We start from the raw sequence: 18,226 nt of genomic DNA on the forward strand, positions 1-18,226 counted from the left end.
CCAGGTGTTGTATAAAACAAATAATGAATGTTTTACATTCATGCAATGGAAAGAATAATTTCATTTGGTGACAGATGGAATGTTCTATTCTCGCCGAGTGGAATAGAACATTTCATCTGTCAACTTATGAAATTATTCTTTTCATTGCACTCATATACATTCATAATTTGTATGCTATTTCAAGATCCGCAAGGATCAATGTATTTCTGACCAGTTTTCAATCAACAAAATATGTCGCAAGGCGCTGATCTATTCCAGGTAGTATTACATATATCAAATCATTTTTTTGTAGAAAAACAGTTCGCGTGTGGATACAGGCTCATGTCATAAATGCACTTTCATGCCCCCCATGACATCAACAAAAATGTGAAAAATAAGTGGTTTCAATCCAAAAGTAGTTCAGATAGCTTTTAGAAATCTGTTTTACAAAAACTCATAATATATACCTATCCCTACTTTCCCTGTGTAAACGTGACCCCAGAGATTTAATTTCAAATGGTTCGACTGCAAACTTTCTCTTCCTGTTTGATCCAATTAATGTGGTTTTTTTTCAATTCTCTTAATAAGATTTTTTATTTAAGGAAACCAACCATTGACCATAAAAAGTGTATGAACCACATTCCTGGGGAAAAAAAAAATAAGTGTTACAAAAAGAAAATTGACAAGATGCAGTGAATGCAATCCAAATGAAAGACATGGCATGAGTCGAGCAGGTTGCAGTCACGTCACACTTCAGAAAAAGAAAATGCAATCAAATGAAATTAAAACGTAAGTAAAAAAACCTGGTGAGAACAGAGTAACAAATGCCTTTCTGAAAATTGTATTTGTCAGCACACTGCAGTTTTACATGTATATGTATATCCATTGCATTAAAAAAAATACAACGTGGATTTGGATTTATAACCATTGCAAGTACATATTATGCCCTGTGGACACACCTGAGCTGTATTTGGACTGCATTCAAGTTCAACAAAGCAACGGCCTTGAGTGAGAGATTTCGCCATTCTGGAATGCATATGGATACACATTATGCAGTACATGTACCGAGTACAATACAATTGTTGAAAAAGACATCCATGGATGGTTTTCATTCATTTAATGTTATAGCTGATTTCCCTTTGAAAAAAATGGTCTCGTTTCGGGGTGTTGCATTTTCTATAAGACTCGTTACCCAAGTTGCACAACAAATTTTCCATTCAAAGGCAATGCTTAGCCCACATGAATAGTCTGTCAGTGACTCAGTTATTTATCTATTAATTTTGTTTGCGGTGATGTTAATTCAGACCCACATTTCGTTCGTATTGGTTCTGCACGAAACATGGGCGTCGCCAGGATTATTTCTAAAAAGGGGGCATTTTCCCCCGAAATCCCTGTACTTTTCCCAACATATTTTCGATTTATCATTTTTCGAGGGTGGGCAGGGACATTTACCCAACCCAAACCCATTAAATTAACAGTAATATGACTTCGTGGCTCTTTTTCTTTCTCCCCCCCCCCCTTTTTTGGCTTCTTTGGAGGGGCTTTTACAGGGGGGGGGGGGGGGGGGGGGGGGCGGGGGCAAAGCACCCCCCTTTCCCCCTCGCAACGCACATGGCACAAAAGTAAAAAAAAACAATACAAAAAACCAAAACAAAATACCCCCCCAAACACCCCCCCCCCCCCCCCTATTTCTATCTGCTTGAGTACTTGTCAAAAAATCCTTGTGGTTAAACAAATTAACACCCATTCATGCTTCTGGGCATGAATAAAGCAATTTAAAATTACTTTTTTGGTCAGAAAAGCCACCTGGCCCACCTCAGAGCTACCACACTTTCAGAGACGTGTCCCGATTTTTAAGTAGGACACACACTGAATGGCATTTCGACATGGACATGTGCACAGGAATTCTTTGAATGGTAAAAAATGAAAAAAAAAACCAAAAAAACAATTGAGCTGCGCTGTTGTCAAGAACCCAAACATTCTTGTGTGTCTACGTTTTCTTTCAAACTTCCCAAATGATCTGACAACAGGGAACTGACGTCACACTTACTGAACTTTCAGAAGCCCTTGAAAAACAGTTCCTGGCTCATTGTTCAAGTTGCTTAACATGTGCGTCACAGGTGAAAGCTTATTCAATTGAAAAAAAGTGTAAACACTTTAACAATAACCCTCAAAGAGTTCATTTGGGGTAAAGTACCACGTACTACAAAATACTTTGAGTGCTGTGCCCACTTATACCCTGAAGCAGTGCATACTACAGTTTACTACTAGTAGTATTTTGTAGCTTTACGTGAGGTTAGGGTTAAAGATGTACTGTCCACGCGATTTTTACGTTTCATCCCCACAATAAATTTCTATATTTCAATACAGAAGTTCTTCACTTTGGCATCAGACAGTGAAACAGAAAAAATTGGCAAAAGTTTTGGTAATGGAACAACAATAAATCAGTTCAAGCAGGGCGAACTGGTTCCTGCCCCTATCAAAGTCGATAATGTACAGACCGGGAAACCAGTCCACTCGCAGGGAGTATTTGCAGGGTTGCAAATATAGAAGAGTAGTATTTTGGTACAAATAATCCTGACCAGTTTGAAATTTGTGAGGAGAAAAATATTGAATTTGTTCCAGAGCACAGACAGTTCATCTTTAATACCAGTCAAAAGTGCTTTTATCTGATGCTACCGATTCCAAGCTGTGACTATCATATCCCTACAGCAGCAGTGGGTACATGTACATTTTCACTATAAGAGTTTTAAGAATATGCAACTTTCCCACTGACCAACATTCTTTTCAAAGGGACACACAGCTCTGAAATGATGAGTTCATTAGAGAATGACAGGCAAAAAAAGAAAGAAAACTGGTAAGTTGATTTTAGTACGCACTGGACCACCACCACCCGATCTTGTTCCCGGCCGACGGAAAAATCCCACCTGGATTGCATGCACAATAATGAAGGCAATGGCACCAGGGAACAGGGTACCAGGGAAGGAAAGATGAAATAAAATAAACAAGATTTTAGAGTTAATGCAATGATATGGGGTACCAGATCTGGGGCGAATTTCATGGTAGTATTAAGCCTTGAAATTTGCTTGGTAGAAATATAATTGCTTTGAAAAAAAAAACACCCAGATTTTGGCCCACTATTTCATGTTAGCTATAATGACAAAATGCGGTACAAGTATTGCCTTGGAATTTTGTTCAAGGAATTTTTTTTTGGAGCTATTAAGCAGCTGTACTCAACTTCTAGTTTTGAAAGATGCAAAAACGTATACAGATGAACGAACACTAATGTATACATTTAAACGTTGCTTTTTGTGAACTGAAATTTGACAATGTATCAACTACATATGTGGCGCGGCACTAAAACGTAAACCATTGTTTGGTGATAGCGGTGGTTAAGTCAATGAAACTTGAAGTAGGTTCTTATAGTAGGTTACGCACATCAGCAATTAATATCATTATCGCTACACTGTACGTAATACACTCAGTATTATAACCACAAATTATTTCTGACAGCAACTGTTTTGACAGCAACTGTTATCACTATCAGTATCCCCCGGTTCAGACAGGCGTTCTAGAGTCGCGCCGAACCAAATAGTTTAGGAGGGACTTGAGTCGATTCAAATATATTTTGGTTTCAGACAGGCCAACTTAATACACTGGAGAATTGTGTACAAACAAACGAACACACGATCTTAGCAACAAGCTGGCACTGCGCAACACTTTTGCAATTTGTTTATAGTTTCAAACAACAGTATCACCGTGTCTGACATTGTTTTTCCTGAATATTTCTGGCCGTGTTGACGCAGCAGGAGAATGGCAGAAACCACAAAGGTCAACAAATTCTTCTCCAAATAATGGCCAAAAGGAAGAGAAGAAGGACACTATAGGCCATCAGCCTGGGGGTTTGGTCAATATCAAATCAGGGCATAAATGATTATAGTGGGCATGCGCAAGGTATACCGCCCCTAGAGTGTTAACAAGCATTTTGATGGACATTTAAAAAAAAAAGGGTGATAACACCCAAAAAGCTGCCACCGCTGCAATGCTATCACATATTTTCCAACTCCGGAGGTGTATACCTTGCCAAAAATCGCTATGACGATTATTTCCCTCATTTGATACTGGTGGCCAAAATTTTGGACCGAGGCTGATGGCCTACTACTGAACATTGTCAACTATGTTGTTGCGAGGAGGAAAAGAATACTGGACTTCTGCTTCTTGGCCGCTCCCCTGCTGCTTTCATCTAACACACCATGTTACAAATAATTCACGCTAAAATATTTTGTTTGTATGCGTGGATTGTGCAATATGTCATATGGCCACTATGTATTTACATAAATTTGCATTGAGTTCGGCTCATGACTAAAGCAACGTACGACATCAAGTTGCTCCTTAGTCATTCTGAACGACTCCGGCAGTTGATCTTTTGCCATCTAGAACATCTAGTAGCTCTTAATAGTTTCAGACTTTGGACTTTTCATGTACTTAATTCAAATCTTGACTTTCGTTTGGTTAGGTGCGTCTCTGGAACACCAGTCTGAACCGGGGGTAAGAAATCTTGGGAAACTGATGACGTTATTCTAGTTATGCTTAGGAGGGATAGCAAAGAATGTCAAGGGTCAATGTTACATGTATTCTTGTATTATGCCATGGAGGGGGAATCAGGAATGGTTCAACCCATTAGGTCAAAGTTCAGGATTATTGGCAGAAGGTTGATGGGGTCAGGTGTTATGGTTAAGGTCAAAGGGTCGAACAAAACCCCTACAAATGAAATTTTGGGCCTAAAGAATGATAGAATGAATAAGAAATGTCCAGAAGACATTTTGGCCCTCAAAACTAATTTTCTTTTCTTCATGGCCATCCGCAAGATGCCTTGACCCAGAATAGTGCAGACAGAGATAAGTTGGGGGTTGGGTACTAGACTTACCTTCCACAGCAAGAGAATCAGTAGGATGAGAATGAGCAGGCCCCCTAGCACGGCGAGAAGTATGATCCACCAGGCCAGGGGCTCCGGTGGTGGTAGGGTCTGAATGTTAGGCCTGACAATCATGGTCAACTGGAAAAGAGCGGAGATTGGACATCAATTGCTAAAGTTGGATAATAACAATTGTTACATCGTGTTCTTTGATGCTGTAATTTCATTGGGATAGAACGGCCACGTGTCCAGTCTGTACAAATGCATATACACTGTGTTCCATATGCACTGCATATAAATTTTACACGCTGCGTCCGTGTGTAGAACCTGCTCTGCCCTCGCGACTGAGAGCTGCAACCGCTCAGTCTCGTGCCCGGTAGAAATGCCTGCTGTTATCAAAGGTTACACTGCAGTGATTTCATTTATTTCTTGCATAGTAAGTTACAACCATTCATCGTTTTTGACTGATTGGCATGATATAACAAAACAATAATTGTTGACTGCTGTGATGTAAGATATGTCGAATATGTGCCATTCGGGTGTTAAAAACAAAATCCCATATCACTGCAGTCAACAGTTGTTTGTTGTATCATGCAAATAAGTCAAAAAGATAGGGGTTGGTAACTTACTATGCAAGAAATAAATGAAATCGCTGCAGAGTAGCCTTTTGATTACTGTGAGCTTTTCTGCCAGACATGAGATTGAAAGGTTGCAGTTCTCTGTTGCGAGGTGGGCAGGCCTTATACCTGCATGGCAGCGGAAATGAGGTAGTTTAAAGAGGTTGTGGAATGCTCGAAGACATTTCCGTCATTTTTCGGGTATATGTAGCCTAAGGTGTGATGAAATAAAAACGACTATTGTTTCTGTCATAAAATGAGTACAAAAGGTACTTTTGAGAGCTGTTTTTCAAGTCCTGTCATGCCTGTTTCGACCCGAACATGCAATTTGTGTAAAAGTCGTCGTTGCAGGCAGCAAACAAAACACAGTAAATCGTGACGTAATAAACAGGACTCCCGATGCAGGGTATCATAAACGAGTCCTGCTTATTACGTCACGATTTACTGTGTTTTGTTTGCTGCCCGCAACGACGACTTTTACACAAATTGCACGTTCGGGTTCGAAACAGGACCTGAAAAATAGCTCTCAAAAGTACCCTTTGTACTCATTTCATGACAGAAATAATAGTCGTTTTTATTTCATCACACCTTAGGCTACATATACCCAAAAAATGACGGAAATGTCTTCGAGCATTCCACAACCTCTTTAAACGCAATGCAGCATATGCCGTTCTAGACTAATGAAATCTGGGGCCAATTTCTTGAAACGCTAAGACACCTCTTAGGAAGAGTAACTTGTTGTAACTTGGGACTCGTCCTGATAGAGGGATGAAACTGGGGAGTGATTCGGGCAGTAATGATTAAGGGTATCCCCCCCCCCCCCAGGGTATCAATGGTATCCTGTGAAGTGTGACTGTGTAATGCTACATTAGCAGACAAAAATTGTTTTTCAGGCGAAACTTCATGTTCTATGAACGCACGGGAAAATTGGTTTTGCGTGTTTCTTATCAACGACCGTTTCCTCCAGTGGTAAAAACAAACACAAAACAGCCGTCAAATTGGCCACTTGGTCCTCGTCCGATAAATAACAACTCCCTTTACTGTATTTCCGTCACGTCTTGCTTAAGATGCGTATAGTGAAATCGGTCACAGCACGCATCTTAGCTACATGTAGGATCGATCTTAGAGCGGGGACTCGTCTTAAGTCCTAAAATGAGTCGTACGATAAGACGAGTCCGAGTTTCGTAAAATCGGCACCAGAGTATCCAAGACACAATACAAAAGTGTGGGTTTTAGAAGATTTGTAGTAGTACATCACTTTTTGAATGGCATTCTAGAACAGCATCAAACCAAATTACTCCAAAAGATTTGAATAACGTATGTTACTGTCAGATGCTTCATCATATGCTTTGTGTACTCCATCCTTTTGTTAAATAAATAGCCTGATTATGTAACAAGCCCGGTATGCAGTTTGAACAATAAATTCACCCAGAGCGGGCAATTCAGAACCAGAAACGAGGTGTGGCAGGACGTGCTTCTGCCTGGCTCTCCTGGGATCGTGATAACGTACATAACGAGTTTAACGTTTGAAATGTTAAAGAGCGACTGTGTCAAAATCTTGCAATAGTTTGTAAAGACTACAGAGTTTTGTGAATGAAAAATTCACTCAAATTCAGGTGGACTCAACATGCATGTACATACAACTTTGGGACATCAATCTGAAAAAAAAAGTGTTATTGTCTGTCAAGTGTGCACTTACATTAAATTCATCATTGTCAAAGTTATACTGCGTCAGGAATGGAGCGTTCATGATCTCAATCCTCCCCACTGAGCCCACCATGACCTGCTCTGCATTGATGTAGTCCTGAAAGAAAGAACAAATATATCACAGGACATTAATGAAAGTTTTGCTTCCCAAAATGACTTCTCTCTCCTCATTTAGAGCTCAACAAATCCTGTGCCTAGAATGCCATGAAAAATACGGGGAATTGCTCAGCTTATTAGTACATGTATTACTGTCTTGTCCTGAGCCCCTGCGGAGTTGTGGATGATACTTTCTCAAGACCTTTCGAGACAAAATATGTCAAAAACTACCCTAGAGACTTTATTTGATGAAAGAGTTCTGAAATTTGAATTGATATTCATTGTCAAGTAAAAGTGTGTTGTTTTCAAAGCACAAATCTGCCCACTGAAATAATTTCAAATGCTACTTCAACATTAAAACAACCCAACTGATCTGTATGTTGAAAGTCAAAGCACTGAGAGTCTTTGTATATTCACATTGGACTTACAAAATCGGATACTGTATTTTATGATAATTTGTGTGAGGTCATGTGATGGACATGTGATGGACTTGTGATGGACTTGTGATGGACATGTAATGGACTTGTGATGGACTTGTGATGGACTTGTAATGGACTTGTGATGGACATGTGATGGACATGTGACGGACATGTGATGGACTTGTGATGGACTTGTGATGGACTTGTGATGGACTTGTGATGGACTTGTGATGGACTTGTGATGGAATTGTGATGGAATTGTGATGGACTTGTGATGGACTTGTGATGGCCTTGTGATGGACTTGTGATGGACTTGTGATGGACTCGACCCTAACACTGGTTGTAATCACGCTGTGCAACACTTCAGTTATTATGAAACCTTTCACAAAATGTTCATAGTGCGTAAATCTGCAACTTCCGCAACAAATTATGGCATAACTTTAGGTGGTGTAAGAAAATGAAATTTTACTTTTACTTGGAAAATTGTGAATGTTGTGGAACCTGTCATTGCTCAACTTCAAGGTTGATACAAGACACAGCTTTGTGTTTGAGATAAATGAATTGGTAATTTACTTGTGATGGAATTTTTACAGCTGCCCCCAAATTTAGAATGGCAGGTGGTGGTGATTCAACGACTGTTTCGTGAGCGAACAGAAATCATAAACAGTCGTCATAAATGATGTTATTATGAACGTCCGAGATCTTTGGATTATTTAAAATGTTGCCCAAGTATTGTAAAATCGATTGTAAGTTTTTGTGTGCAGCTGCGCAACAAATTTGTTGCACGGAGTAAGTTACGCACTTATTCATGAAAACAGGTGCTGATGGCACGAGCAGTTTGTATAAACTCACCTCCAGGAAGGTGGCATTCCACAGCCTGGACCGGACAATAATCTTCGCCGCCTCATCATCCCCAAGACGATCGATGTAACACTTGAACTCAAAGCAGGTGGCTCGCTTGTTCCAACAATCCTAAGTGCAGAGAAAAAAAATTAAAAATAGAATCACTATCAAAATCCGAGGTATGTAAGGCCAAAAAAAAAAAAGTTTCCGGTTTCTGGTATGGAGCTTGCCCGAAAAGTGGTGCAGTGACGCGGCTTTTTTTTTTTTTTACCTGTTTTTTTTTGCTTCAAATGTCGGCTGATGACTGCAAATGGTGCCCGACTAAACTTAGTGCAAATATAATGGGAGTCCAGAGAGGCCACATAAAGCTTATGCTCGGTCATAACCCCATCTAAAAACACGTTAAAACTGTGCAGCAGCAGGATTCCAGTCAAACCAGTGAGTTTGGCGGTTTTGAGACATCATCTTTTGTTGAAAAAAAAACCTTTTTCATTTTGCCGACGCGCATGGCTACGGTGACGCGCGCGCATACCAGAAACCAGAGACTTTTTTTTTTTGGCCTAATAGTAAATGGAGTAGTATTATTTAGAGCATCTCAAACTTGGAGCTTTTTGTTCTAGGGGATATGATCCTTTTGTGAACAAGGTACATGTATATTCTTTTTAGATAAGTATATAACTTGTAATAAACTAATTTCTAACTACATATCATGAGCCAATTATTTTTTCAATGTCTAATCTTAAAGTTACTTCAGTAACACCAGAAAATTTGGCAAATTAAACTTAAAAATGTATTTTCCCAGCTGAATCCCTTCAAATTCACAGTGAGTCCGACTGTAAAGTTGGTCTCACTGAGCTATTTTATAGTTTCATCAGCAAGAAAACATGAGATAAATCTACTTAATTATGGAATAAATACAATTTTGAATCAGTTGCTTCCTGACAATAATTCAAAGGATCTTTTTGTGTGTTAGAGGCACAAAAGCAACCTCAAGTAAAACCTTTTTTCCAGAAAGTTGCTGATACTTAAATTTGCAAACGAAAAAACTACTTTTTCGTCAAAATAAACATAGTAGTTGAAATTCGTTTGGAGAAATAACTCAATTTGTTGAAGTGCACAGGAAAAACAACTTTAAAATTGAGGGGTACCAAAACAAAAAAATGCAAAGTCAGGTTTTTCTTTACCAGTCTGACGTTCTGTTCAGTCAGGGGCTGTGCCTGTCCTCCATTGCTTCTCTCAGGCCTGACGACCTGTTCCCCACCCTCTACAGCCCGTCTCTTCCTCCGTCCCCCACCGGTTGTGGCAGATGCTTCTGTGGATGGTACTACAGCACTAGACGGTGGTTCCTCTGCATTTGCTGGGGCAGCAGTGGAGAGCGATTCGTAAGATGGCCCCTTCGGTCGCTCCTGGGGGGGGGGGGGGGGGGTGGGGAGAAGCACAACATGATAAACTAAGTGACAAGTCACAGAGGCCAAACTCTTTTGCTGGGACAAGGCGCACACAATGTGTCTTTGGAATTTAAGTTCTGAGATTCAATCCCTGCATTAGATTTGGTCAAAGTCATGCTAGTCCTGTAAAAAAATCAAACTTGAGCAAACTTTAACGCACAGTAAACAAGAAACATTGTGGTCACGTTTCAGCCCATCTTACAATAGAAGCACATCTTAGAAAAAGCATGAAAGATACATGCCGTGCAATACAGACCCTACAGCATGGGAAAAATACCAAACTTTGGTCGCCATGGATCGACCAATCGTGATCGAGGATTCAAATTTGCTGAAAGTAAAATGGACTATTAAAGACGTCTACCAGTCAATAACTCAACTAGGTAGGTTAAAATTCCTGTCAAAGGTGGGTTTCCTTCTTTTTGCACTACCCTGTACAAACACTAATTACGAATAATAATTGTCATATCCTATTCAATTCGATACACAATCAATAGACCAAAGCAATTTTGTTGATGTCCCCTAACGTTGCATGGCCCCTAACGTTACGCACTTTGATTTTTTGCTTCTGATGTCATGCTAGAGCAAAAGTTTTACCTCAAATGTCACAGTAAGAGAAATTTCGTCAAGCTCAAAACATTCCCATTCACAAACATTGTGTTTATCTACCCGCTCCAAAGTTAAGAGAGAAATTTTACAGATAATTCTTAAATGTTTACTTGGGAATTTCCGAGATTTGTTCAAGTGTGTCACGTTAGGGAATACTCGGCCGGTTTTGACACCATCAGACTTAATTTTATGACATTAAAATTGTTTACAAGAGTTCAACAGCAAGCATTATTAAAGTAATAGTTCCAGTATTTATCTGAATGAATTTCAAGCTTTTCAGCAAAGGTGTTTGGCAACACTGCATGAGGAAAGTTGGGGAAACGTCAAAGTGTGCTACGTTTGGAGACGCCACTATAATTAACCCTAACCGCCCTGAATCCTTCAAAATCCTGTTTGCCAAAGTGGAGGAATTTTGAGGATTGAGGTTACATGGCAAAAGTGCGTTACTGATTTCGTAGGATGCACTTTGTCAAGGTCTTGGGCTGGGCCTTGTGTTGTTTTTGCTCAGCCATGCATAAATATAGGCCTGGATTATGTTTGAAATCCTCCCTACTGCTGCAGGATGTCACTGGCCAAGCCTCAACATATTGAAAGTCACTGCCGCAGGTTTTTGCAGGATTCAGGCAGTGGTCACCCCTCCAAGGACCATATTCAAGAAATAATGGAGGAATTTGCAGGATTGAGGCTAAATGCTATTTTTCCATGAGGCCAACAGGAGGATTTTGCAGGATTGAGGCTACATCCTTGCAAAAAGGCCTAGGGAGTTAGGGTTAAAACCCACTGACCTGGATCTTCAGCTCGTTGATGTAGATGGGGTCAATCTCACAACGCCCTCTGTCGTTGCTGACCACGGGCTTGTGGGTCATGTACAACAACCACTTGCCATTGGCCACCTCGTAAGGGAAGCTGATGGTCAACACCGACTCTGGCACAATGCCTGGACCTTTGTTGAAGACCTGTGTCAAAGGTCACAGAGAAATAAGTCAATGGTATTAGATTCAGAACTTCAGGATGTAGCGTTTCAGGACATGGAGGGCGTATTTTAACCCCATTCTTGTGTTGAATGAACACAAGAATGGGATTTCGAACGACGAAAACCAACATGCAAACGGTGTTCACGAACAGGATTTTCAGTCCCCACTTATTGGGGAGTACACGTAGATGAAGAACGTCAAGAACAAAGAATGTCAGGAATACAACTTGCGTTAATATTTTTGTGTAAAAATTATAAACAGTCATTCGGTAATGAAAAACAAATAAAATTGTGCAGGAGCACAGAGTGGGCTTTCTGTGCCAATATTTAATAGCTGTTGCGTGATTTTAATTATTTTTGAACAATAATTGGTTTTCCCTTCTTTTCATTTGGGGTTTTTATAAGGCAGCTGCTATCTTGTATGCATGGTCAGCTGCACTCAACAGGCACTTGGGTGTTCGTAATCGACAACCCGAAAACACTGTTTGTGGGTTACTCGGGAACAGGGTTCCAAATATGCCCAGAGTTTCAGGAATTAGAATTTTGAGAATTGGACATGGAGTTTCTGGAATCGTTATACTCACCGACCACGTGTGGATCACCTCATCACCAATCTCGTCAGTGAACTCCATGGCACTCTCCCCACGAATGTCACCGCCAAACCTGTACTGCACTGCGTTGGTTTCACTGAACCCAAAAAAAATCAAAGGAAATGTTTACAGGACTGCATCTGAAATACACTCGAAATGGTCGGTAACTAGTGCTGTTCATTTTTTTAAAAATAATTTAGAATTTGATTAATCATTCTTGGATTTGATCGAATATAGGGTAGCATCGGAACCGGGTACCCGATTACGGGATCGGGAACCCGTAACCAACTTTACAAAATAGTAACTTCTCAAAAAGTAACTTCTCAGACAATGAAAAAGAAAAGTTTTGAATGGCATTTGTGGGTATTTTCAAAATGAAAATCAGGCTACATGGAAAACCAAAACAGATTTCTCGTTTATGAGCATTTTAACACGTGACAGATGACACTCAAGAAAGTTGCAGTTTACACTTTAAAGCTATTAAGCCCTTCAGACAATTTCCGGGATTTGAATTTTGGGGTTTGGTTTCTTCTATGGGTACCTGGGTATCAGTGTTTTACTGACTAGTTATTATTTGAAAGATACCAGTGCGTCATGGTCCAATGGTAGGGGTGTTTGACTCATGTGCCATGGTACATAGGTTTGAACCCTGGGGGGGGGGGGACCACATGGTACATGTGTTCTTGGGCAAGACACTTTACTATTGTTGCTCATCTCCACCCAGGAGTATAAATGGGTAGAGACCAGAATGTGCTGATCTCGAGCTGCTGCAGAAACTGGTCTCATGGCCTGATGAACAGGGGTAATGCCGTGAAGCACTTTGAGACCTTCAATGATATAAAGCGCTACATAAGCACCACATGATTATTATTATTAAAGGTACAGTCCATCATTTGTAATTTGTGCATTTTGTTCGTTTGAAGCAACAAACGTACTCAAAATCTGAAGAAGGGTGCTGAACAACTAACCTGATGATGTTTCAGCTCAGCTTCAGCTGTATATTCGGAGAAAAACAGCATTCTAGGATCTTGATTTCGAATCAAAAGTTGCTGAATCATGATTTGAATTGGGCCTGAATTCAGCGTTCGAGACATGTTCTCACTGAGCCAAATGCAGCTATGCGATGTCGCGCACTGATCCAACGAATTAAAGCAACTGCCCGCGCGTGTGCATCCTGCCAATGCTTGCGTGCGCTTCGCCGAATAACAAAACAAACTACTAATTTGAATTTCCTACAGTGCGTCTTAAGAAGCACTGTTGGAAAGGCCTTCTTTTGTTGATTTCTTCAAAATGACAGCATGCCAGAAAGAATAATGTCACAAGGAGTTTAGTCTCCTTGCTATCTTTTAACCAAGTATGTTTTTCAACACTAATTACGTCAGTCACTTTTTGGATAGCTGCAAATGATAGACTGTAGCTTTAAGAGACAATTAGGGCTAATATTCCTCACAGAAGCTCTCACATCATGTGTGTGAGGTGACTGTCAACCGAAATGTAGCATTTGTCAAAACAATAAAACCACGTAACTTGTACGATTAAAATAACACAGAGGTTTTCCATCTTTCCGAGACCTCTCAATTTTTGTATAATACTGGAATCAGAAAAATGCTATAGCTTGTGAATGCTGATTTATGCTCAGTACCCAATTCTTCTAAGGGCCCGTCTCAATTCATATTTGGGAAGAGTTCCGGACAAGTTGCAGACATCGTGTCGGGTACAAGTTTCCTGGACAAATTTCCCAAAATATTCAGGCAATAAAGTTATTGGTGTTGGTGAGTTAAGCAGTTGCTAATGAAAATTTCCCCGGAACAAATGCAGAGTTTCTCCCAGACAAAGTGAACGATTCTACCCACAACTTGTCCGAAACTCGTCCTGGATATGATTTGAGACAGCACCATGAGATCCGGCCCGGTGTCACGGTCTCACTTCTCCGGCGTGCTAGGGAAATTTTGCTTCAACACGCATGCACAAAATTGCGCAGTAGTGTACATTTTCGTCACTGTATTAGTGTGCTGAGTTCTTCGGGGCTGTACTTGTGTACGTAAGATATTTGTATGCATAGAATTTTCGTGGCGCGCACTATTAACTCCCAATATTAAAGACTTGAAATGCACATTTATTTTAAGCCGTGGTTGCAAAAATAAGGACAAAATGGACCACGAACGAGCAAGGAACACGGACCAAGGAGTTCGTTCTTAATTATTCCTCCATGAACACACACATGCATGACGCTGGGAACACAAATCAGAATGCTTGCAAGACCATGGAATGACTTGACCCACAGAAGTGTTACATAACACATTCTTGGGTATCCCTCACTGTGTTATTAATGGGCTTGGTAGACTTCAGAAAACAGCCCGAGGAAAAGTAAGCACAGCGGACACATGAGCATGAATCGTGCTCATGTAACGTGCACTGTAACGTGCTCAATTATCCGCCGAATCAACCCGGAGAAGCTAGCACGTCGGAGAAGTGAGACCGTGACACCGGGTCACCGACATGAAACTGACCCTAGGATCTCGATGTCTGTAATACTCTCCACCTCAGCAAAGAGGGTGGCGTTGTTGTCCTCTGGGTGACTGTCTTCGTTTGTCCTAAAAATTTGAAGAAAAAAATGACATGAAATAAGGTTGTATGCTGGTAAAATTGAGATTCTCATTGGCATGCAACATAGTTAAAGTAATTCATTTTAAAGGTAGCGTCCATCATTTGTAATTTGTGCATTATGTTTGTTTGAAGAAACAAAAGTGCTCAAAATTATAACAAGGGTGCTGAACAACTAACCTGATGAAGTTTCAGCTCAGTGAATGCTGTATTTTTCGAGAAAACAATATTATAGGATCTTGGTTTCAAATCAAAAGTTGCTGAGTCGTGTTTTGAATTGGGCCTGAATTCAGCGTCCGAGCAACGTTCTCACTGAGCAGATTGCAGCTACACGATGTCGCCCACTGATCCGACGAATTATAGCAGCCGGGAGTGCGTGTGCGTTGTGTCAAAGCTTGATTGCGCTTCGCCGAATAATAAAAATGAACTACTTACGGAAATTTTCAACGATGCGTTTCTAAACGCATCGTTGGAAAAGTCTTCTTTCATTGATTTCTTCAAAATGACAGCTTTCCAGAAAGAATAATTTCACAGGGAGTTTAGTCCCATTACAATCTTTTAACCAAGTATGATGTTCAACAATAATTACGTCAGAAACTTTTTAGATAGCTGCAAATGATGAATTGTACCTTTAAGATTGTACATTGTGCATTCAATCAGAGGCAGCAACATATGTGACATGTCTTCACGAAATGAGCTTTAAGTTGGAAATCACCATTTTGCAGTACAGTTAGGAAAAGCCAAAATTTGAAGGGGTAGTCAAGTTTTTACTTTCTGGTGAACCTTTATCTGTAAGTCCTGTGCTAATTTTCTCCACTTTTTTTCTTTTGTTCTGTCAAACATCTTTAAACCTTTTTCATCCTGTTTTAGTCGTTGACTATTCATTCACTGTAACACAAGTGCAGGATTTTCAATGCCATTTTCTCAAGAATCAGTTTTACAACTTCAAGTAAATTGGTGGTCTATATTTCCGTTACTGAAGTCAGTACCCCTAAATGTTGTATGGGCTCCGTGCGCCAACAAAGAGGGCGTGTTTTTACCTCTTTTGAGAGCTCCGGGGACAGGACACAAAGCGTGCGTGTACTGGTACTGTAGGCCTACTGGTTCGCGTGTGAAGTACGCACGACTTCCTGAATGTGCAAAAGTTATAGCTACCGCGTCATTGGGTGAGCGTCAGGCGTCGTCGGCGCGCGAATACGTTTGAATTCAACTTGCCATGGTCTCCGAGACTAATCCCTGCTTCCAATAACTTTGGATACATTCGAAATATGCAGTGGATGGATCGGGAACCAGTCTAAGTCACCCCCAACTCTCCTTTTCTGGCTGTTGATGGGGTACTTGTGCACGGAGTACTTGTTCTGAGCTCTTGTTCAGCAGAATCCAGATAAATAAATAAATATATTCTGACTTTAAGCTCATTTTATGATGACAGCTCAACACTGATTTCCATAATCTGAGATCCTCCGATTCTCCCACTCTTATTCCCATCAAATGTAAAACTGGCATTTTTAGGCAAACTTTTTTTAACCGCATATACAACTCCTGGAACGAAATTCCATGTAACCTAAGAAATTCACAAGTTTTTTCTTTTTTTAAGTCAGGCCTACTTGACCACTACTCACTAGCCAGTGATGTGTAATTTGGGTAGAGTTCACCCGTATATTTTTTATTATGCTAGTGCAATAATTTGTGGCCGTTTTTTATTGTAGTTTTTCCTTCTTCTTTTTGTGATTTTTTTCTTTGAACAGTATTTCTTTGTTTTCTTCGGTTGTTTGCTTGTTGTTGTGCTTGTCCCCTGTTTTTCGGTTTTGATGTGTGAACAAGGTTCCCCATTTAGTGGGCCTTTGTGCCTGTTCGGGGTTTCCCTTTTGCACCACATGTCATTTCTAATGTATTTGTGCAATGAAGGTAATAAAATAAAAAAATAAAATAAAAAATAAAAAATATGTCTGAGTCCATGTCAAACCCATTAAGTCACTCAAATGTAGTCACTCAAATCCTCTGAGTATGACTTACCACTTTTTTCATGAGTTTTGAATGTCAAAAGGGAATATACTTACGATGTTGCTTCCATTGTGATAGTGAAGTTATCAGCATCTGATGGTACATCGCTAGCATCAAACTTGATGGTAAACCGCTCCTGTACAACATATAAATATGGTTCATGTCACTATCAACCTTAGAGATTTCAAGAAATTAAGAAGACTATATGTACTTCAATTGAGCAAGGAAAAGAGACCGATGTTTGAGAACCAAAGGATTTAAGCCCAAAACCTCAAGAATATCATGCCAGTGATGTAGTAACCTTCAAACAGTGCGACACTAGTGTTTAGCATCACAAATTGAGAATTATAAACATGTTTGGAATGTGCATATTCAGATTCAGGGGCTACATTTAAGGGAGGCCTCACCATCTTAACTCAGGGGGTCAGACAAGTAGACCGTTGAGACAACTCGACTCGGGACAAGTCGACCGTTGAGACAACTCGACCGTTGAGACAACTCGACTGTATGTGCGATAAATGGAAAGACAAGTCGACCGTTGAGACAAGTCGACTCGCATGTTTTGTGGATAGTACCGGGGACTTTTTGTTCGGGCCGGGTTGATATACGGCTGGGGTTGCCGCTGGGCGAGATGATAGGTTTAGCTGCTTTAGTTTAGGAAAATGATGGTGCTATCCCATTCAAACTAAGTACAAATGTAATTGAAAACTGGGGTTCAAATACCTTGTAAACTAAGAGGTACATTGGGCAATAGATATCAGTGTCGCTGCCATGGGCGTCGCCAGGATTTTTTCTAGAGGGGGGCAAAAAAATTTTTTGCCAAAAAATGCTTGTATTTCTCAACACAATCTCGATTTATCAGTTTTAGAGGGGGGCAGGGACATTTTGCCCCCCCCCCCAACTCATTAAATTTACACCACTTTGTCTTCGCGCCTCTTTTTCTTTTTTTTGCTTTTCTTTTTTTTTTCTTCCCTTTTTTTTTTTTTTTTTTTTTTTGCTTTTCCAGGGGGGGGGGGCAAGTGCCCCCCCTTGCCCCCCCCTCGCAACGCCCATGGTCGCTGCGCTGGGCCGACGCGACGGCCACCGGAGCGCTCACTGTGCATCGACGTGTGCCCGCGTACCGCGCGGGCCGGGACAGGTGTAGCGTGAATATCCGACTCCATGAAATGTAGACTCATTGGTAGTACTGCACACGCGTGAGTACGATACTATGCTATTTTTAGGATCGTTTCGGGAGAGTGACCTTTCACGTGCGAGGGATCAACCAATAATAGGGAAATAGGGGTCCGATTTTCATAGGAGTCGGATTTTCATGTGACACCGGTCCTGCCACAGATTTATGCAACTTTTTCCGCTCCACGTGTATACATTTCCATTAAGTCGACTTGTCTCAACGGTCGAGTTGTCCAGAGTCGAGTTGTTTCA

The 18,226-nt window shown here is 40.6% G+C and overlaps 1 protein-coding gene across 3 annotated transcripts in view; it reads right to left on the minus strand.

The window, feature by feature from the left end:
* LOC119719140 (integrin alpha-6-like) overlaps positions 1-18,226 on the minus strand; it is a 57,189-nt gene that overhangs the window by 6,667 nt on the left and 32,296 nt on the right. For 2 of the 3 annotated variants that reach the window (XM_038188462.1, XM_038188463.1), the window contains 9 exons: positions 16,858-16,937; positions 14,704-14,787; positions 12,188-12,290; positions 11,416-11,586; positions 9,761-9,982; positions 8,586-8,705; positions 7,211-7,315; positions 4,907-5,035; positions 2,859-2,906 (listed from right to left, as the gene is read on the minus strand). In XM_038188462.1, the coding sequence (XP_038044390.1) occupies positions 2,859-2,906; positions 4,907-5,035; positions 7,211-7,315; positions 8,586-8,705; positions 9,761-9,982; positions 11,416-11,586; positions 12,188-12,290; positions 14,704-14,787; positions 16,858-16,937 (1,062 nt within the window). The remainder of the gene's footprint in view (positions 1-2,858; positions 2,907-4,906; positions 5,036-7,210; positions 7,316-8,585; positions 8,706-9,760; positions 9,983-11,415; positions 11,587-12,187; positions 12,291-14,703; positions 14,788-16,857; positions 16,938-18,226) is intronic. The other variant, XM_038188464.1, reaches the window with a different exon arrangement.

The sequence above is a fragment of the Patiria miniata genome, unplaced genomic scaffold, assembly GCF_015706575.1.
Source record: "Patiria miniata isolate m_02_andy unplaced genomic scaffold, ASM1570657v1 HiC_scaffold_8, whole genome shotgun sequence".
NCBI classification, from domain to species: Eukaryota; Metazoa; Echinodermata; class Asteroidea; order Valvatida; family Asterinidae; genus Patiria; species Patiria miniata.